We start from the raw sequence: 21,226 nt of genomic DNA on the forward strand, positions 1-21,226 counted from the left end.
CGTGCCCATGTCTGGGCAGGTGAAGGCTGTGGCGCACTTTCATATGCACACAATTTCAGCATTATTAATGTGTATGAAGGAAAAACACATGGGAATATACATACGTGGAGTTTACATAGAACAGAAAGACTGCATATGCATGTTTCCTGTTATGTGAGTACACAGATTTCTACACCTACAGTGGTATGAAAAGGTTTGGGCACCTCAGGTCATTTTTAAGATTTTCCTTTATAAGTCACTGGTTGTTTGGATCAGCAATTTCAGATAAATATCTGACAAATACAGTCATAGATGAGAAGTGAAATGAAGTTTATAGGATTTACAGAAAGTGCGCAATAATTACTTAAACAAAAGTGTGGGGGGGGGGGTGCATGGCAGACAAAGAACACTGCATTCCAAGACAAACACTTACTGCCCACAGTAACATTTGGTAGTGGTTCAAAGTTGAAGTTGCGCTGGGGATGGATACTTCCACCATGACAACTATCCTAAATACTGCTCAAAATTCTACCAAGGCATTCATGCAGAGGAACAAGTACAATGTTCTGGAATGGCCACCTCACTCCCTAGACCTAACTATTATTGAAAATCTGTAGTGTGATTTAAAGTGGGCTGTCCATGCTTGGAAACCATCAAACCTGACTCAACTGGATCTGTTTTGGAAAGAAGAATGGTCATAAATAACTTCAACCACAATCCAGACCCTTATTGGAAACTGTAGGAAGTATTTATTTCTGCAAAAGGAGGATCTACTAAATATTGATGTCATATTTCTGTTGGGGTGGCCAAATTTATGCACCTGCCTACTTTTGTTTAAATAATTACTGCACACTTTCTGTGAATCTGAAACTTTATTTCACTTCTCATCCATCACTGTGTTCGTCTGCTATCTGATATATTTAACTGAAATGGCTGATCCCAAATTGCCTGATTTATAAAGGAAAATCTGTTTCATACCACAGTAAATATCCACAGAATTGTATAGATTTGGCCCCTAGTATAGTACATACACAAAAGTGTTGATTTCAGAAGTGCAAAACTGTGGAGGACGGTACGTACGACTAATAAAAAATGCCAAGCCAATATCAGACTGCAGCTGCTGCTTCTTAAAAAAGGCATCAATCAAGAACAAAGTGCAAGCTTGCAAAATTCAGACCACGCCATCTGATGGCACAAACCGTCATGGACGAGCTTGGCGATACCTCAAAGTAATGTGTATAAAGTTTTTGAATGTATATGGCACCTATTTCAGAATAAAAATATACATTATACCATTTGTTTACCTGTACGATTTTCAGCGACGTCATGAACCTGATTTAACAAAACTTGAATTCCACTCTACAGCTTGTCATGGAAGACCGGAGATAGATTTTATGTATGTATGCATGTGTGTGTGTATATAATATATATATATATATATACACACACACACACACTGTATATAATGTGTATGTATGTGTGTGTGTACTGTAAATATATAATATACACAATGTCTTACATAAACATAGAATATATAAGTGTGTACATATATATATCTATATATATATATACACACACACAAACATCTACTACACATATATACACACACAACATATATATATATATAGACACATACATACATACATACATACATATGTACATATGTACACATATACAGTATATATTCAATGTTTATGTAAGTCTTGGAACTTTACCTTTCATTATCTTATTGTGATAGGGTATTTCCTTGGTTGACCACTACAGCGTTAAAGCTCTTATTAATTACCACATTGTAAGCCTGGCGTGCTGTGGTTGGCTCCTCAAGCTGGTCCAGCGGGTCCCCCAACACTACTCCGTGAGGTAGAAACCCAACTTGGCCACAGTCATCTCCCTGCGGAGACGCATCACCTCCCAGAACATTTGCTCTGCTGGATTCCAACAATAACAACACATTAGATTAGGGCAAAGCATAAAATGTGATTTTATGAATGAACTTACTTACCATCGTGCCTGACCAGGCCCTGCTGAATGTAGCGGATATACGTAAAAAAATTACACACAGCCGTGATCTGGAAAGGTGAGAAGAGGTGACGTAAAATGGCAGCGGTATCACTGAAAAGATAGATAGAGCTCAGAGAGACACGTACCCGTGCTCGACTAGAGGGGGAGATGTAGTAGTAACTCCCCTTGTCACCAAGTTTAATGCGATGTCTGCACAGTCGCGACACTCCACTTAATGCACATTTTCTAAAAGCAGATCAGAACAGTTCATTGTTAAAAGATCTGCTGCCACAATAATAACATCCTGTTTGGAAATGATGAAACATGAGGCGAGGAAAAAGTGCAGGAAGTTCAGTTAGTCAGACTGCAAATGTGTACGTGGTTAGAGTTCAGACACGTGTATCTGGTGCATTTATTGACATATTTGACAATATAATGAGCTGTGTCAGCACTAAGGATGTCCCAGTCCATATGTTTGGCTTCCCAGCTGATCCAATTTTTTGTAGTCTTGCCAATCCCATCCCATCCAGTACCGATCCTTTATTTTCCAATACTAATAAGCATTTGTTATAAACATGAATTTGTGGAGTTAAATATGGTTATGAAAATAGCTTTTCGAAGCATTAAATAATGCAAAAAAGTATTGCTAAATGTACTTTTTTAATTTGCCATTTGTTACGAACATGATACAGCAACCGGATCAGCCCGATCTCGGATTCTTGAAAAATATACCGGATCGGCCGCTGATTCCAGTCTTGAAGATCGGATGGGGACATGCCTAGTCAGCACAAATTATCTCATTCTGCAGTAAATATGGACGAGTGGAAAGTTAAAAAGATTCCCAATCGGACTTACGTCTCTACTGCTGCCCTACAGCCGCTGGAAACACAAGATTTGGAAGTGAGACAGTGATTGGTAAAGTGCCCGCTAATAAAAGCCCCCAGGTGGTGGTGACACATGATAAAGCAGCAAGAAACCCAAACAGTGAAATGTCCAAAGGTCGAACAATTCGGAATTTGACCACAATACAGAGGGAAATATGAGCAGATATAAAAGTGGAAATACAGAATTAATTGTCAGATTTTGCTTTTTCCTTTGTTTTTTTTTGTGGCAGTGTTAAATGAAGGAGAAAAAACACTGGAAGTTCTGTGAAGCAAACAAATTTACATTCAAAGCAGTCAACCCACAGTATCCCCATAGCCCTTAAGGGACATCTTTTGATGTTAAATGCCTTCTTTTTATATGTGTAGATTAAAACATGAGACGCCTGAATCAAATGCATCTTTGTTTTGTGATTAATTTTAGTAAACTGTTAGTTGTTAAACATATAGACATGTCTTATCTGTGGTTGCCCTTATTTTACACATGCATGACAGTTATCAATGTTTGACAGTGCCATTGTTCATTTAATAAAGGTTTTATGTTGGTGAATGTTTAACCATTACTTGTCACAGGGAAATAAATAAGAAACAAATCAACGGTCTCTCATTCCGATCACACTGTTTGACCTCAAGAGGTTCCACATAAATGAGGAATTTTTAGTGTTGCCTAAGCTGTAGTGAATCGTGAAAAGAAGGACAATGTGGGTGTTACAGACAACTCACTTAGGGCCGCCACACTCTATCACCGAGGCTTTAACCATTGGTAATGCTGACATGGCCACAGGCTCGATAGTCAAAGAATTGTTTTCCACAGCACTCTGCACCAGTTGGGACAGCTGTGGACAAAAGCAGTCACACAAATTAAACTTCAACAATCAGAAAATGAAGCCCCTTATGATTCAAAAGCTAGGAACCTCTGATCGTGTAAAGGAGAGGCAGGGTGTTATTTCTTCTCTGTAGATCCGACTCATGAGGGCAGACGAGCGATCTAGACTTGGATGTTCCTTCCACAGCAGGAATTCTGCATAGAGAACTGAGTCCATCTGGAGAGAGACGATATCAACACAAATTGCAGATTGTTAGGAGTTACACTTTGGGAGTCATTTTGGCTCCATCCACAGTCTATAAGCAAACACAACCAAGAGGCTGAGCCTGATGAAGGGGAAACTGTTACCTGTCTGCTGTCAGCCCCTACCCCATCCCTTTGCTCCTGATAATAAGAGTCAAAGGTCACACTGAAAGACTGGCCAGGCAGAGAATCAAAAAGATGATAGCAGGAACAGCAGGCTGAGAGACGGGCAGAACCGGACAGAAAAAGAAGAAGTTATGACAAAAAGGAAGGAAACAAGCTCAGTCCAGTAGCTCCACATTAAAGTTGAGAAAAGGGAAAAACAGGAAGAAAAAAAGCAAGTAAAATCATGATACCATGACTTACCTCGCTGTCCTCTTTGGCCATAGGCTGAACAGCACGTGATGGCGATTCGGGTTTTCCAGGTGGGGTCGGGAAGCTGCCGCTCAGACTCTTGTTGCGAATGTGGCCTCCGACCATTTTATGTGCCCCCCTGGTGACTGGAAGCTGCAACTGGGGGTGCAACTGGCGATTCGGGGAGGATGGCGTGGACGTCAACACCAGAGACTTGAGTGCTGTCACTTCTGCCTGCAGGACGTCGATCTGACCGACAATTACAGAAACGTAGTAAAGAATTGGAAATGACATGCATTCCAAAATGCAAAGGGATGAAGGGATATTTTGATTGTAGTTTCTCTACTTAATTAGAATGTTTATTTTTTGTAAAAACTGCCACAATACACCATTTTTTATATTGAGATCCAAATAAAACAGAGACCAACTATAAATCTAATAATAATCCTGCCAAATTTTCATTTTTTAGTTTTACTGAATGTGCCCTAGCAGCACGGTGATCGAGTGGTTAGCATCTTGGCCACACAGTCAGGAGATTGGGAAGACCTGGGTTTGAACCTCTGTTCCAGAGTTCCCAGTGAAAATCCACACACGCACAGGTTTTCTCCGGGTACTCCGGTTTCCTCCCACATTCCAAAAACATGCTAGGTTAATTGGCGACTCCAAATTGTCCATAGGTATGAATGTGAGTGTGAATGGTTGTTTGTCTATATGTGCCCTGTGATTGGCTGGCGACCGGTCCAGGGTGTGCCAGGCCTCTCGCACGAAGAAAGCTGGGATAGGCTCCAGCACACCCGCAACCCTAATGAGGATAAGAGGCATAGAAAACAGATGGATGGATATATCATGGAAAAAACTCCATCTCCATGTCATAGAGGTGAAGCATATTATTAGTATGAACTTTGCAATTTTTTCCAATATTTGCTGCTTCTTTTGAATTTTCCAAATATTTCCACTTTTTCCTCAAATTGTTTTTTCCAGGGTGTACCCCGCCTCTCATGACCCCAAGACCCTAATGAGGATAAGCGGTACAAAAAATGGATGGATGAATATGCTCAAAATCTCCTAAAATATCAAAGGAAAACATCACACACCTTCCCCTGAGCCTCCTTCAGTTGTTTCTCTGATGCTGCTTGTTTGACATTCGCCTCCCGCACCATCTTGTGAGCTTCCTGATGTGAGGTTAATGACAAATTTAAACCAGCAGTTTTATACATGCATTTATTTCTTCATATTCATTTCACTCATGCTGACCTCAAACAGACTAGCAGTCAGTTCCTCCAGCTCTTGTTCCAGCTGATTCCTGACCTGTGACAGACGCTCACACTCCTTATCTTTCAGTTTCAGTTCCTAACAAAAGAGATAATGGCACATTTAACACCAAATTATCTGCGTAACACAATACGGTGTGTATTAAATTACAGCACCCTCTTTGCAGCATCCAGTTGCTCGCTGAGGATCTCGGAGCCCTTTTCTTGAATTTCTTTCCCTCTAATTTCTAGCGAGGAGCTACGCAAGCAGGAGTGGATACCACGGTCTAGTCCTGAATTGGGCCCACTGTTGCCTCTTCCCTCCATCCTGGACTCTGGCTCTGGATCCAGATCTACTAATCTTAACAGGATCACAAGTGAACAAACCATTGGTGTTCCCTCTTCAAACTGTTTGTCAGTTTTCTCAACACATTATCTCGAATATTGTAGAGAAGTGGGTTTAGGAATGTTGAATACTTTTGCCAGATCCATTTCCCATTAGTTCTTCAAATTTCATAACGGTAAAAACAGAAATAAAAATGTGTAATCCTAAACTGAATGCTTTTTCGACAAATATGTTTTGAGAAATAAATGTCTGCATGGTAGGTGATACGTTCATGACTGTGATACACATGACCTTGAACTTTTTTCCGATGCTCCAAGGTTTAAGATGTTTAATGCTCCTGGGCAAATTGGGACCCTCTTGGCCAATAGCCTCACCAATATGGTTTTCAATTTTTTGTTTTCCAGATGTCACTAAAACCAGAATCTGTCCATCAAAGAATGCAAGGTTGCTTTGATTCCAGGTTTTAATAAAGTTTTGGACATACTGTAAGTATATTATAAGTACTGTATTATCGATCTTTGCTGTGGCTTTGGCTGGTCTTCCTTTCAAGCAGACCTCACGTGACATCAAACATCTGGTTTCTATAGACAGCCGCAAAGAAAATGTATTATGTTTACTGTAAAGATAAGGTTACTTGCTAGTCCGAGAGAAATATTCAACACAATATAACAAATACTTATCATCGGGAGCTGCTAACAAAGTTAAAGCTGAAGTATCCCTGAGCTAACCTGCATTCAGACGTTAAGCTAGCAAAGCTATAACAAGTTTATACTGAGAAGCTGTCATGTCGAGTAAGAGTAACAACTTTACCCTGTCAGCGTCCACAAGAGAAAACACAACCGTCTGCTTGTCCTCCAGCTGATGTTGGTGTGGAGTTGGCGAATAATGACGAGCTGTGAGTTTACTCGACTGGACATTAGTTTTAAATCAGTGCCGCAGACAGGGCGCGAAGGAATGCGGACGCTGACGTAAACAACCACAGGAGCAGCAGCACAGCGCTAACAAAAAAAAACACTAAGTTGGTGGGCAAAGTGGCTTTGTTTTGTACTCCGTTTTTTTTTCTTTCACCGTTTTCCCTCCAAAGTAGTCATTTATGAACGGAGGAACGAGCACTTCATGCTCAGTTTCTGCCTGGGGTGTCATGTCACGTGACAGCACTCCTTTCACCAGCATCCAGGCATGTGTCCACGTGACCACAAGTCACTTTAATGCTAAGTAATTACGTTAACACTTTCTTTCACGTCCTTCCCCCAAGTTTAATATCTCAACAACTCTATCATTATGTGTGAGAGTCAAATAACATACTACACTCTGTCTGGATTCATCTCAGTTACAAGCTGCCAACTAGTAGACAGTAGGTGACATATGTCCTAAAGGCAATATAAAAACGACTGCCAGACAAGAGATTTTAATGTCTAAATGAAATTGGTACAATGGGAATTGCTATGAAATGCGACTCATCCTTAAAGAAGTTGTCTCTAAGTTTCACCAGTGATATATGATGCATTAAGCTGATATAGTTCCTTTTAGCCAATAGCAGGGATGGAACCAGGAATTCAAAATAAATTGAAAGTGATTGATTGATTTGAGGCGGCACGGCGGTCGAGTGGTTAGCGCACAGACCTCACAGCTAGGAGACCAGGGTTCAATTCCACCCTCGGCCATCTCTGTGTGGAGTTTGCATGTTCTCCCCGTGCATGCATGGGTTTTCTCCGGGTACTGCGGTTTCCTCCCACATTCCAAAAACATGCTAGGTTAATTGGCGACTCCAAATTGTCCATAGGTATGAATGTGAGTGTGAATGGTTGTTTGTCTATATGTGCCCTGTGATTGGCTGGCCACCAGTCCAGGGTGAGGAAAAAGCGGTAGAAAATGAATGAATGAATGATTTATATTATATAATATTTGCAAAAAATCGGCCATCGGCTAAGGATGATGGAACAAAAATCTGTATCGGCATCGGCCCAAAAAAAACATATCAGTCGATCCCTAATGCTGACATGCTATTGTGCTTACCTTCCTACGACGCAGCCTTCATCCTCAGCCTCCCTTCTCCTGCTGGACAAGGTCTTGGAGTGTGTTCCTTGGCTGGAAGGGGTCCCAAAGAACACTGCAGAGGAATACACAGCTATTCCCCGCCTGCCTGCCTTAAGGACTTCATAGGCCGGACTGGAGGAGGTTGCGGGTGGTGGAGAGGAGGAAATCTGAACACTGTGAATTCCCTCAAAAGCATCCATGTTGTTGTTGTTTCTCTTAAGGAGGCATATGAAGAAAGCTTCGCTTGTTGGTGGCACCTGGAAATAGAGAACAGTTACAGTAATGACAACTACTGAAGAAAATGAATTCTTCACTGCTTACTCAGGTCATTCCAGGAAACAAGAACACAATACGGTGCAACATGCTTTCTCTGCCTCAAATATGATTAAAAGACTTAGCAGGAAATACTCACCACAGTGGTCCAAACCGATGTCCACTTGCTTGTAATTCAAATGTGACTGATCTGTAAGAGTTTAAAAAGTTGAACTCTGTCCGCACTTCGCCCCTGCTGTTGCTTGTCTGAGTAGACAGCAAGGGTTAATCACTAACACCTTACATTCTGGACAGCAGCTGTGCACATTTCTGCCGACAGAGGACGCCACAGCACCATTTCGGCTTTTCCTAATACAGTATTACTTTCAAAGGAAAAGATAACCATGTTTTTCAATTGGACCGGAAATTCATAAATGCTATTCATTAATTAAATATGTTTTCACCTTTAGGCATTGAAAGCATAAATAATTGAAGAAACTGTACTAAAGGACCTGTTTAGCTCGATAGTGTGTGATTTGTTCAGATTAACGGGGCCTGCGGTACCTCACAATGCAGCTTTGTTGCTGAAACAGATTAAGTCATCAAGTGACCGGAGGTATAGCAGCACCTCGTTCTCCTTTTTCTTTTCCTGCTATTTCTTTTCCTCCAACATTCTCTCTGTGGAGGTTGACCGCTCACCTCCAAACTTCCACACAGACAGCCATGCATTAGCATTTTCAGTGGTAAGTAACACAGTCGGTATTGTTCACCTGTAGTGACCTTTTGTAGACCTTTAAATGATCAGTGCACACCTCAAGTGCTACAATATTATGCTGTTTCATCCATTCTTTTTTTTTTTATTTGTAGAAGCCAGACAGAGCAGGCCGATTGCTTACGAGGAATCAACATACATACTTCATGTCAGGCCACAGTCAACGAGGAAGTTGGCCTTTAAGAAGCAGCACCAGCAACAATGACAGTGACCTACTCTCGCAGGGTGGCGGACGCAGGCCTGGGGACTTTCTTCCACCTGCTTCTACGCTGGAAGGGCAGCATCTACAAACTCCTCTACAGGGAGCTCATCATCTTCACCCTCCTCTACTACTTCTTCAGTGTTGTTTATAGGTATACTGTACATTTCTTCAGACTCTAATGAGATCCGATATGAGACTTTAATTTGAAAAGTCTGACTTTTAAAAGACAATAATGCTTAGTGAATACAACACTGGTTCCCACACACATTTGACCAGAACACATAGCCCCTACATCTGCTCACTTAAAAAGCATACATCTTAATTATAGATTTATTGTCATTGCACAATACCCCAGCAGTGAAATTGCCAACGAAATGTCGTTGCCTGGCTCCCGTATAATAATAATAACTATGTGGAGAATAAATAGATGTCATCAAATATGAACAACAATGTACAGCGTAAACAGTAAATTGCACAAATAATTTAAATCATTTTTAATAAATAATAAAAAAAAAATTGCGTGTGCGTGTGGGCTGGTAGAGGGGCTTATTTGGCATTCAGCAGTCTGATGTCAGTCTGCAGTCTAATTCACATGAAATACTGAATACATTTACTTGGTTAATTCATCTGATAGTAATTTCAAGTAAAATATGTGTATTTTGATAAAGCTTTACTTTTGGTCCAGTCATAATGGCAACGGGTTTAAGTATGTATGTTAATTTAATTCAAAATTAAAGGGGAAAATTCAAAAACAATTATTTGAGGAAAAAGTAGAAATATTTGGAAAATTCAAAAGAAAACAGCGGCAAAAAATGGAAAAAACGAGAAAAGTACAGATTTCATACTAATAATACGATTCACCTATATGACATGGAGATGGAGGTTTTTTTGTAAAATATCCATCCATCCATTTTCTATGCCACCTATCTTTATTAGGGTCTCGGGCACGCTGGAGCCTATCCCTGATGTCTTAAGGGCGAGGGCCGAGCCAGCCAATCACAGGGCACATATAGACAAGCAACCATTCACACTCACATTCATACCTATGGACAATTTGGAGTCGCCAATTAACCTAGCATGTTTTTGGAATGTGGGAGGAAACCGGAGTACCCGGAGAAACCCCCCCCCACACACACACACGAAGAGAAAATGCAAACTCCACACAAAGAATCGAACCCAGGTCTTCCCGATCTCCTGACTGTGTGGCCTACATACTACTCGGTAAAACAGAGTCGAACGCTAGCGACTGTGTTATCACTCGGCTACTGTGTATATACAGTATAACTCCTTAGCATATCTACATATTGCTTTACAAAATATCAAATTGGCCCTTGCATCCTTTAATTTTTCAGTATGTGGCCCTTGTTGGAAAACGCTTTGGACACACTTGCTCTGAATTGTCCATAGTGTGTTTGTGAATGTTAACATGTAAGCAACTGGTGATGATGACGATACCTGACAAATACCTGGTGGACGTCAACATCTCTGGAACGAACAGTAGATTTATTTACTGTATGTGGTTGCAACCAACTACAGTACTACACATTTTTTTTTGGGGGGGGGGTCACATCATTTTGAGAGCAACTGTGTGTTAAGACTTCTTGGTGTTGAGTGATATTGTGACTGTTGTATTACCTTAATGTTTTTCTCACCATAGGTTTGTCTTAAATGTTGAGCAGAAGAGGCTGTTTGAGAAGTTGTCCTTATACTGTGACCGCTATGCAGAGCTCATACCTGTCTCCTTTGTTCTTGGTAAGCCGAGAGACACACTGGACACTTCATTAGGTACACCTGCAGAAGTAAAAAAAAAAAAAAAAAAAGATGATTCAAGAAGTCTGAGAAGGAGTAGGAAGATGCATTATGTATTTATTTAACGAAAAGCTTATTTTGATTTTACTCATATTAATCATTTGTTTAAAGATACTGGCATACAGAAATAAAAATAGTTTTAAGAATAATTAAAAAAAAAAAACTAAAAGAAAATGGCACCTGCCAAACACAAAGTCACTGTCAATACCGGGTCACCGCACAATGGGGATGCTGATCTGGGTGTTGTTCCTGCCGGGTGTTTCCCATGCTGTACAAGTGGCCCGGCCAAACTGTTCACTCGGGTGTTGCAACCAGATGTAGCGACCCTGGTCGGGAATTGTCCCTCTCTCTCGCCCTGGTAACCATCGGGATTCCATCAGAGCTCGTTGTTGGAAGTTTCTCATTTTGGCTTGGCAACAGCCCATACGCCCGGATATATTGCTGTAGCTCAAACTAGCCTCAACCATACACAGTGCCCGGAGATGTTCACATGATGGACGTGGCATGATGCCGTTCGCTGGACTACCAATGCTGGCCTTTTTTTGTCATACTCGGCATGGAATTTGACTCTTGAATACGCTTGTATGCTTCACTGCTCTCCCTTTTGGTGCATTTCACTAGTTTCAGTTTGTACAGTACAGTACAGATAAATAAATATTACCAGTTCCTCGATAATATTTCAAATCGAGTTGCCGCAAAAACATTTCTGTCCCCCAGTGGGGGCACGACAGAAAATAAATGACAATTACAGATGTATGTAATATTGGACAATGGTGAGAAATGTATGGTTGCTGCGGGGGTGCTGGAGCCTATCCCAGCTGTCTTCAGGCAAGAGGCGGGGTACACCCTGGACTGGTCGCCAGCCAATCACAGGGCACATGTAGACAAACAACCATTCACACTCACATTCATAGTACCTATGAAGAGAGTCGTTAATTAACCTAGCATGTTTTTGGAATGTGGGAGGAAACCAGAGTACCCGGAGAAAACCCACGCATGCACAAGCAGAACATGCAAACTCCACACAGAGATGGGCGAGAGTGGAATCGAACTCAGGTCTCCTAGCTGTGAGGCCTGCGTGCTAACCACTGACCCGCAGAATGTCCGATTAATTGTTTGTGATCCTTCACCCAAATTAAGGTTCTTACTTGTGTCGCGTGCAGTCCGGGGACCATCAGAGAACGGCTTTAGGATCAAAAAACATTTTCAAAGGCTTCATCTCCTTCAACGCTACAAAATTGCCCAAATTTGTATAATAAAAAAGCCAGGAAAGCCAAACAATTTATCGACATTCACTGGGAGAAATTTTTGACAGTGAGAGACAGCAGGACACTGGACAAACTGCTCTCCATGGGCAGCGGAGCTCCAGTTGCGTTCCCTCGGTGAATGCTCCGGGACTTCATTCATTCCACATCCCACCAAGCTCGCCTGTGTGTAAAAGATAATCCTGTATTAGTCACCACTCATTCACAATATTATTGCTCTCTTTACAGTCAATAGTGCCATGAGGTTGCCAACTTTCTTGTTGGTTTTTCCAGGTTTCTACGTGACCTTGGTGGTATCCCGTTGGTGGGGTCAGTTCGAGAACGTCCCCTGGCCTGACCGACTGGCAGCATTAGTTGGAGGTCACGTCCGCGGTGCAGACGAGGCCTCTCGACTGACCAGGCGCACTCTGATGCGTTACGCCAACTTGTCCGGTGTGCTCATCTACCGCTCCGTCAGCACTGCCGTCTACAAGAGGTTCCCCACGATGGAGCATCTGGTGCAGGCAGGTATGCTGTCAGAACTAGTACAGCAGTTTCCATGGTAACAAAATCCAGGCATGTTGGTGTTGGTTCCATTTGTTGTGTTGGAACTCATTGTACCGTTAGAATTGTTCCAACCTGGTGATGTAATCTGGTGTTGAGATTAGAAGTCCCGGTGCTGCTTGCTGACCAGGACTAAAAACGCAAAAACTACTTAAATACTTACATAAATACACACTGGCAAGCTCACAAAATTGTAGTGGTGTGTTAAATTTGGTGGTTTCACTCTCAGAATGGTCACTGGAAGTTCAACATGTCAGTTCTTGGTTAAGAACTAAGGATGTGAAAAAAATAGTTGCTCTATCTAAAAATGGTCTAGACTATAAAATTAAAGCAACAGATACGTAAATACTGGTCCACATGGACGTACATACATGGCATGGGTGTCTAAACTTGGACAGCCCTGGTATATGGCAGATGATGTGTCCCCATCAGGTTTGATGACATCAGAGGAACTGAGGCATCTCGAAGACTTGCCTTCCCCTCATAATAAGTTTTGGATTCCCTGCATGTGGTTCGTCAGTCTGGCTCTGAGGGCCCGGACCGAGGGTCGTATCAACAACGACGTGGCTCTGACAGCCATTCTCACTGTAGGTCCTCATGTACATGCGAAATTAACCATCTGGGAACACTTTTGAAAGAATACCGTTGTTCTTCTGTCTTCAGGAGTTGAACAGTTTAAGGGCAAAGTGCATGAAGCTGTATGGATATGACTGGATCAGCCTGCCTCTGGTCTATACCCAGGTTCTAATATGTCCCCTCTTGAAGTATTGAATGGAAATAATTTGGACTAAAAACCAAAACCTTGTGGAACCTTCTGAAGTGTGACTAATGTATGATGATTAGGTGGTAACAGTGGCGGTCTACAGCTTCTTCCTGGCTTGTTTGATTGGTCGTCAGTTCTTGGATCCAGCCCAAGGGTACCCAGGTCACGACCTAGACTTCTACTTGCCAGTCTTCACGTTGTTGCAGTTTTTCTTCTACGTTGGTTGGCTGAAGGTCGGTGAATGATGTCTGTTTTATGATTGGTCCATGTCTCATGTCTGCATGATCCTGGTTTTCAGGTGGCTGAGCAACTCATAAATCCTTTTGGCGAAGATGACGACGACTTTGAGACCAACTGGCTTGTCGATCGCAACTTACAGGTTTTTAATGCAGTTTTTTCCTAGGTGTGAAAGTGCGCTGTGTTTACACTAGATGTGTTTTATTGTTCCAGGTGTCTCTGCTGTCTGTAGACGAGATGTACGACAGCCTGCCTCTGGTTGAGAAAGATATGTACTGGAATGAGTCCGAGCCTCGACCCCCTTACACCACTGCCAGCGCTGACCACTGCAAACCTTCCTTCATGGGTTCTGCACTGGATATCAGGTGCACATATAATGGGGTGACACGGTTTGCACTCTTCCTGATTTCTTATTTTTCTGCATGTTTGTCACACTTAAATGTTTCACATCATCATTCATTCATTTTCTACCGCTTTCCCTCACAAGGGTCGCGGGTGGTGCTGGAGCCTACCCCAGCTGTCTTCGGACGAGAGGCGGGGTACACCCTGGACTGGTCGCCAGCCAATCACAGGGCACATATAGACAAACAACCATTCACACTCACATTCATACCTATGGACAATTTGGCGTCGCCAATTAACCTAGCATGTTTTTGGAATGTGGGAGGAAACCGGAGTACCCGGAGAAAACCCACGCATGCACGGGGAGAACATGCAAACTCCACACAGAGATGGCCGAGGGTGGAATTGAACCCTGGTCTCCTAGCTGTGAGGTCTGCGTGCTAACCACTCGACCGCCGGATCATCAAATAAATTAAATATTATTAAATGACACAGCAATGCAGTTTTTAAATGAAATATTATAAGGGGAAAAAATCCAAACATAGCCCAGTGAGGATAGGTGATTGCCCCCTAAACTGAATAACTTGTTGGGCCACCCCAGCAGCAACAACTGCAATCAAGCATTTATAATAACTTGTAATGAGTCCCTGAAGCGCTGTGGAGGAATTTTAGCCCACTCATCTTTGCAGAATTGTTGTAATTCGGCCACATCTGGCAAAAGTAAGATGAGCCTTACTGTTTTGTTTGTTCAGCAGTGTCTTTCGTCTTGGAACTCTGCCATGCAGGCTGTTTCTGTTTTCGTCTTCTTTACGGTGGAGCCATGAACACTTAACTGATGCATGTGACGCTTGCAGTTCTTTGGATTGGATGTTGTTGTGGGGTCTTTAATGACGTCTTGAATTAGTCATCGCTGCACTCTTGGGGTAATATTGGTTGTCCAGTCACTCCTGGGAAGGTTCACCACAGTTCCATGTTTTTGCCATTGGTGAATAATGGCTCTCACTGTGTTTTGCTGGAGTCCCAAAGCTTTTAGAAATGGCTTTTTAACCATTTTTTCAGACTCAATTGCTTTCCTCTCACTTTACAATATGTTACACTGAGAAACACATACATTAAAAAGTATTTACTAGGTAGGTTAGGTAGGTTCGTTCCTCATTAACTACTGCAACTTTGTGTACCTTACTGTAAAGTCGCATCATCTCAGCATGATGTCTAGCTGGTGAGGATCTTTTACTCAGACAGATTCTACTTAGGTGATTTCTTGATTAAGAACAGGTGTGGCCAAAGAAATTGAACTCAGGTGTGCTAAACCACAGTTCTATGTCTTAATGGGGGGCAAAGATTTCATTTAAAAACTGCAGGGGCGGCATGGCGGACAAGTGGTTAGCGCGTAGACCTCACAGCTAGGAGACCAGGGTTCAATTCCACCCTTGTGTGTGGAGTTTGCATGTTCTCCCCGTGCATGCGTGGGTTTTCTCCGGGTACTCCGGTTTCCTCCCACATTCCAAAAATATGCTAGGTTAATTGGCGACTCCAAATTGTCCATAGGTATGAATGTGAGTGTGAATGGTTGTTTGTCTATATGTGCCCTGTGATTGGCTGGCGACCAGTCCAGGGTGTACCCCGCCAAAATGAATGAATGAATTTAAAAACTGCATTTTGTGTTCAGTTGTGTTGTGATTGACTCATATTTAAATTTGTTTGATGATCTGAAACATTAAAGCGTGACAAATGGGAAGGGGGGCAAACACTTTGACACTACTACATAAGGTTAATATGCAGCTATAATGTATGTAAACAATGTGTTCGCTTTATGGTGGTTGTACTCTAGTGTTCCTAAGGAGGAGATGGAGTTTCAGTCCAATTTGGAGCAGATTAAAGAAAATGAGGAAGCCAACTACTCCACCCCGCTGCTTGGAGGCCTGGGTCGCCTTCTTGGTGTTCAGTCGCCCAACTTCCCTCGCTCTTCTCGGGTTTCTCTGCTGCGCCGCCGCCCTGGAGCGCCACTAAATCGCTTCCCCCTTTACTTACACCCAGAGGCTCCATCAATCCACAACCAAGCACGCCAGCCCTTGAACTCAGAGCAAGAACGGGACTACAGCTTCTCTGGGCTGCCTCTTTATGAAAGGCCGGGTTTCTACAGTTGCCCCCAGACGCCCATTCATTGCATTCCCCCAGCCGTGCCACGACCAAGACCTGCTCGCCGACCTCAGAACGAGTGGGACCGCAGCTGCACCTCCCTGGCTCCTCCTATGGTGGGCTCACAGCTGTTGCCCGACACCCCCAACCACATCCCGCCGCCACCATCCTCTGCTTTCCCCTGGCTGAGTGAGGATGGCGAGACACCAACTACCCCGGCCTTCTCCTTCCCCGACCCGCAGCCTGAGCTATGCCCGATATCAAAACTCCGACGTGGGCACGGCCTGCTGTCACGCCGGCCTCCACCACCGTGCCTGACGCTGGACGCCTTGCCGTCCGCTGACAGCCAACCTGGGCCTCTAAGTGCTCGGACGATGGGAAGCGGGGGAGAAAGGGTGTTCTCCTTCACCCCTCCCTGTCGTCCCGGGCCAGCAAATCCAAGTAATCACAACAGCTCCAGTAGCATTAACGTGACAAGCGGCAACAGCGCTGGCACAGCGGTAGGTCTTTGTAACGGCACAAGTCTGAGTAGCTTTAGCAACCACTGCAACTTCACTGCCAACGCAAAGGCAAGCAATGGCGGGCTGAATAACCTGACCGCTTCCAATTCAGCGCCTTCTCAACAAGAAGCCAATCAACCAAATTCCCCCAATGATTCTGGAATCTCATTGGCTGAAGGAGACCTGCTGGGCGTGCTGGTGGAGGGTAGCGGGAACAAGGCGTGTACAGGAAGGAAACAGGACTGAGAAAAAGCTGTTTGCATCACACATGTAGGAATTAATCTCCACTTCCGAGTGAGCACTTACAGAACAATTAACCTACTTTTAAGGCCCAGAACACCTTAAAGGATTTCAGTGTCAACATATGGGGAAGAAACAAACATATGGAACTTATATGGGAATTATTTGAACTACCGTCCTTAAAATTGTTGCTCACGTAATAAAACAGTATTTTGTTTTTCAATAAAAACATTAAAAACCTGAATTAGATTTTATTGCAGCTTTATTTTTTTTTTTATACAATCACACAATATGTCCACTGTGCTTTGGTATACAGTGCTCACTTAGAGAAAACAATCTTATTGTACATCGCCCACCCGACAGTAGCTGTAGCATTATTTACTTTAAAAAGTGAACTATGAGGTTTACAATACACATTAGAATCCTAGCTAAAAGAATTCCAGTGTTTTTAATTTCTATTGTTTTGTCAATCAGTTCCATATATTTGTTTTGGCTAGCTTAACACAAAAATATTAGGCCCAGTAATGAATATTTGTTATAAAATACATGTATCCTGATGACTACTACATAAAAGTCAAACAATATTCATGTTTATGGTGACTATGTTGAGACGTGTGGTGGGTGTCATGATTAAATTTGACTTTAGATTGTGTACAACTGTAACAAGATGTTTCAATTATATGGTAGATTACGGTACCTGCTGCCATCTAGTGGCTCTTTCTCTCAATGTGCGCAATGATTTCTGAGAAAGAAAAGTCAGCAGGACGATCATAGCATTTTCTCACTGTAATTTACCAGACAGTGACACTAGAATGGATGCAAACGCTCATTTTGATCAATTCGGAATGTGCTTCAATCCTTTGTGAAACAAGGCAACATTAGAAAATATTGAATCAGAAACGGCACACGAGTACAAAAAAAAATATGGCTTTTGTGCTCTGCAAATAACAGACGTTCTGAATAAGGCGTGGCAAAGGGCATGTAGAGGTGAGTGACGATACCGCAGCTCATCGGCCTATGTTTGACTGCTGGCCTCCTCAGCCATGGTGTGTTTGTCGAAGAGGTACTCAGCCATGCCATTCTGTGGCGCGCCCATGCGCCGCAGGTTTGAGATCCAGTCAGCGAGCTGCTTGATGGACTTGACCTGCTCATCCAGATAGTGGGTCTCAATGAAGTCACATAGCTGCGGGGAGAAAAGAGAATTCATGTTTAAATTCAACAATTAGTGAAGTAGTTCATGGAAGGGCAGTTTAGACTAAATCACCTTCTGCCGGTTACAGCCAAGTAGTGCACTCTATTTTGCCTTAATTGCTCATAATCATTAAGAATTGCATCAGTAACAATTCCAAACAACAATTGAATTGTTACTGATAAATTAAACACCTATTCCCATCACAGATCCATAATACAAAGTATTAACAGGGCAAGCTAAATATAAGTAAATGTGAGACATACATGAGGATCGTTGTGCTGCGCGCCCATTTCCTGTAGCTCCAGCAGAGATTGGTTTACACTTTTCTCCAGCTGCAAGGCACACTCCAAAGCCTCCATGCCACTACCCCATTCATCTCGGTCAGGTTTCTTATAAACACAAAGACACATTATTGGCATTTCCTCACATTTGTCGAGTACATTTAGTAAGAGTGTGTGTACTCTATTCACTGGATGCATTGTCTACAAAAACAATTAGCTCCTAAATTGGCATTCAAAGTTGCTCCTGGGAGTAACAAACCCCCGCGCCCCCAATGTAGTTTATTTTTTCAACTCTACAAGATAGCAGTATCTCAAATTACCTTGACATCCTGTAGAAAAATCCTGCCTCCCCTCTTGTTCTGGAAAGTCAACAGCTTCTCGGCGTGCTCGCGCTCCTCTTTGGACTGGGCCGCAAAGAACTTGGCAAAATTTGGTAGGGCTTTATCATCCCTTTCAAAATAATATGCCTAATAAAGAGAGGAAAATCATTGCTCACTGTTGAAAAATATATTTACCGCCGTCCCTCGTCACTTCGCGGTTCAAATGTCACTACTTCACGCAATTGGATACGATTATTCGTCAACAAATATTTAAAAGTCATGTGTAGTATTCTGGCATGTCCAACATGACATAGCAAAAACAATTCTGCTCGCATCCAGTGTGGAACTGGTACTTTTTGCCTTCTTTTTTTGTCCTTCTTCCCCACTCCGTTTGAAACACTTTAAATTTAGAGTAAATAAATTGGAAGCTAACTACTTAGCTCGGTTGCATACTAATGCTTAAAGCTGGGGCCATCTCTATTATCCTTACAGTGATCATGAAGACGGTCCATCATCATTGTGCAGGCTGTGGAGTAAAAAAAATAAGAATAACATGGGTGTAAAGGTGACTATAGGGATGTTATTTCATGTCTACAGGGCTCCAATAATGGGATAAACCATATTTAGAAAGTCATAAACAAGTTATCTATGCTCTACTTATGAAAATATTTATTTTATTAAGACAAATCCTACTTTGCGGAAATGTTCTTATTACATTCGGATCTCGAACCGCGCTAAACGAGGGACGACTGTATACTGCTTGATAAATATCTTACCATCGAGAGATAAACATAAGAGGCATAAAGCTCAAGATTTATCTGTCTGTTAATGGCAGCCTCGCAGTCCTGGTGAAAGTTTTGGCGGATTTGGGAAGCCATTTCTGTATTTGTCCTAAAAAAATAAAAGAACAAAAGAAAGAAGATAGTTAAGGCTTGTCTAACATTAGTTATCGGTTACTAAAAATGCAGAGAGTCATGTTAACGCAACAAATGCGTGGTGTACACTTGAAATGGCCCAAGTACCACAAGAACACTTCAAGTCAAGTCTTCGACACCTGCAGATGAAAATATCCCACCTTAATCATCACCTGCCAGCATCAGACTGCCACTTAAGTGGCTGCTCAATTCAATGAATGGGCTTTTAAAACACTAGACAACACATTTATGTGAATGGCACTTTATAGACCTAAGGTGTGAAAATGTGATTGCCCCCCCCTAAATTCTGCCGTCTTCCAAAAAAAAAGGTACAGCCATCTGTTTGTGACCTCAACCTGAAACCAACTTGGGTTCTGCTGCAGGATAATGATCCCAAACACATCAGCAAGTCCACCTCTGAATGGCTGAAGAAAACCTAAATAAAGACTTTGGAATGGCCTCGTCAAACTCCTGACTTGAATCCTATGGAGATGCTGTGGCATGACCTTAAAAATGCACTTCATGCTGGAAAACCCCTCCAATGTAGCTGAATGACAACAATTCTGCAAAGTTTAGTGGGCCACTCATTGCAAGTTATCAAACCTTTGATTGGAGTTGTTTCCGCTAAGGGTGGCACAACGAGTTATTAGGTTAGGATATTTTTCTCTCCCTTAATAATAAAACGTTTCATTGAAAAACTGTCATTGATGCAACATACATGCAAAAAAAAAAAAAGAAATCAGAAAGGGGGCAAACACTTTTTCCACACCACTGTGTATTTAATGTACACTTACGCTACTCACAAAAATCTTTGGAATATTCAGCTTACGGGTGAAATTTCCTGTTGAACCTACACTACACTAACTTTTATAGGTGACCTTGATTTGAACTTGTCAAGTCGTTTGAATGAGCATATCCAATCGATCGATGTGAATGAATTTGTTAAAGATGTGTGATCCATGACTCGACCACAAGTAATGACACATTTACAGTATATTGTTTTGTACTACTTAATTACCAAAATAACCGTTAAGGGGCATACCATAATAACCATAATAAGGTGGGAATCAATAAAAACATAATAAACCCCATCTCCAGTTGGAATACGAAATTCAAACAGTTGGTGGCTAATATTGGGTATCACCGCCATAGTACTACTAATGATTGTGCTAGCAACGTCATTCAACCTCGTTAGATAAGATCCTGAGTTGTGACGGTTAGTCCGCGAAAACACGTTTATATACATCGACCTGGCTTAAAATATCCTGAGACGAACAGGTTGAAAATCACATTAAACATACCTCGTTGTGCTTACTGTAATTGGAGGTCCTTTGTGAGTAGTTTGAGGACGATGCTGCTCACCTGCTATCTGGTAACGTAATAGTGTTAGCTAGCACAAAGATTGTTCTACTCAAGCGAGACGCACCACTACATACGTATGGTGGTGACGGATAGAGTCCAGGGGAGGAGTCAATCTTAAATAACGTCTTAAGAAAATTGAAGAAAACGTTTCATGTTATTATAATTGGAAGTTGTAC

At 42.3% G+C, this 21,226-nt stretch overlaps 3 protein-coding genes across 5 annotated transcripts; 1 reads left to right on the plus strand and 2 right to left on the minus strand.

Moving 5' to 3' along the window:
• Positions 1-1,628: 1,628 nt before the first annotated feature.
• On the minus strand, positions 1,629-8,544 carry rab3il1 (RAB3A interacting protein (rabin3)-like 1). Of its 2 annotated transcripts, XM_078789025.1 has the most exons (11): positions 7,897-8,543; positions 5,712-5,895; positions 5,539-5,634; positions 5,379-5,456; positions 4,297-4,533; positions 3,776-3,904; positions 3,585-3,697; positions 2,836-2,859; positions 2,127-2,226; positions 1,982-2,048; positions 1,629-1,907 (listed from the first exon to the last, which is right to left on the minus strand). In XM_078789025.1, exons 1-11 carry the CDS (start codon positions 8,115-8,117, stop codon positions 1,828-1,830), a joined length of 1,329 nt encoding a protein of 442 aa, XP_078645151.1. In that variant the 5' UTR covers positions 8,118-8,543; the 3' UTR covers positions 1,629-1,827. The 2 variants fall into 2 exon arrangements, with proteins under 2 accessions (XP_078645151.1, XP_078645155.1); XM_078789029.1 differs by lacking the exon at positions 2,836-2,859 and having other exon boundaries at positions 7,897-8,544.
• A 264-nt stretch (positions 8,545-8,808) lies between these two features.
• On the plus strand, positions 8,809-17,367 carry best1 (bestrophin 1). Its single transcript, XM_058075130.2, has 10 exons — positions 8,809-8,912; positions 9,037-9,294; positions 10,801-10,895; positions 12,491-12,724; positions 13,193-13,347; positions 13,424-13,501; positions 13,604-13,756; positions 13,822-13,902; positions 13,974-14,125; positions 15,934-17,367. The coding sequence occupies exons 2-10, from the start codon at positions 9,143-9,145 to the stop codon at positions 16,985-16,987; spliced, it is 2,154 nt and encodes a 717-aa protein (XP_057931113.2). The 5' UTR covers positions 8,809-8,912; positions 9,037-9,142; the 3' UTR covers positions 16,988-17,367.
• fth1b (ferritin, heavy polypeptide 1b) lies at positions 17,226-21,152 on the minus strand. 2 transcript variants are annotated; one of them, XM_058075182.2, is made up of 5 exons: positions 20,990-21,152; positions 19,551-19,665; positions 18,775-18,921; positions 18,437-18,562; positions 17,226-18,164 (listed from the first exon to the last, which is right to left on the minus strand). In XM_058075182.2, exons 2-5 carry the CDS (start codon positions 19,650-19,652, stop codon positions 17,997-17,999), a joined length of 543 nt encoding a protein of 180 aa, XP_057931165.2. In that variant the 5' UTR covers positions 19,653-19,665; positions 20,990-21,152; the 3' UTR covers positions 17,226-17,996. The 2 variants fall into 2 exon arrangements, with proteins under 2 accessions (XP_057931165.2, XP_057931166.2); XM_058075183.2 differs by having other exon boundaries at positions 21,004-21,128.
• Between the last annotated feature and the right edge of the window lie 74 nt (positions 21,153-21,226).

This window comes from Doryrhamphus excisus, linkage group LG1 (assembly GCF_037039965.1).
Source record: "Doryrhamphus excisus strain RoL-2023G ecotype Guam linkage group LG1, RoL_Dexc_Guam_v1.1, whole genome shotgun sequence".
NCBI classification, from domain to species: Eukaryota; Metazoa; Chordata; class Actinopteri; order Syngnathiformes; family Syngnathidae; genus Doryrhamphus; species Doryrhamphus excisus.

What these genes read in the sequence shown, in the direction of transcription:
- rab3il1 (XM_078789025.1), bottom strand. Translation starts at nt 8,117, where the DNA reads ATGGATGCTTTTGAGGGAATTCACAGTGTTCAGATTTCCTCCTCTCCA. An exon ending in TGACTGCTAGTCTGTTTGAG is followed by an intron (nt 5,457 to 5,538) that starts GTCAGCATGAGT and finishes ACCTCACATCAG; the next exon opens with GAAGCTCACAAGATGGTGCG. An exon ending in TGGCCAAAGAGGACAGCGAG is followed by an intron (nt 3,905 to 4,296) that starts GTAAGTCATGGT and finishes GTCTCTCTCCAG; the next exon opens with ATGGACTCAGTTCTCTATGC.
- best1 (XM_058075130.2), top strand. Translation starts at nt 9,143, where the DNA reads ATGACAGTGACCTACTCTCGCAGGGTGGCGGACGCAGGCCTGGGGACT. An exon ending in TTCTTCAGTGTTGTTTATAG is followed by an intron (nt 9,295 to 10,800) that starts GTATACTGTACA and finishes TTCTCACCATAG; the next exon opens with GTTTGTCTTAAATGTTGAGC. An exon ending in TTGTCGATCGCAACTTACAG is followed by an intron (nt 13,903 to 13,973) that starts GTTTTTAATGCA and finishes TTATTGTTCCAG; the next exon opens with GTGTCTCTGCTGTCTGTAGA.
- fth1b (XM_058075182.2), bottom strand. Translation starts at nt 19,652, where the DNA reads ATGGCTTCCCAAATCCGCCAAAACTTTCACCAGGACTGCGAGGCTGCC. An exon ending in CTTATGTTTATCTCTCGATG is followed by an intron (nt 18,922 to 19,550) that starts GTAAGATATTTA and finishes TCTCTTTATTAG; the next exon opens with GCATATTATTTTGAAAGGGA. An exon ending in CGCAGCACAACGATCCTCAT is followed by an intron (nt 18,165 to 18,436) that starts GTATGTCTCACA and finishes TTCTCCCCGCAG; the next exon opens with CTATGTGACTTCATTGAGAC.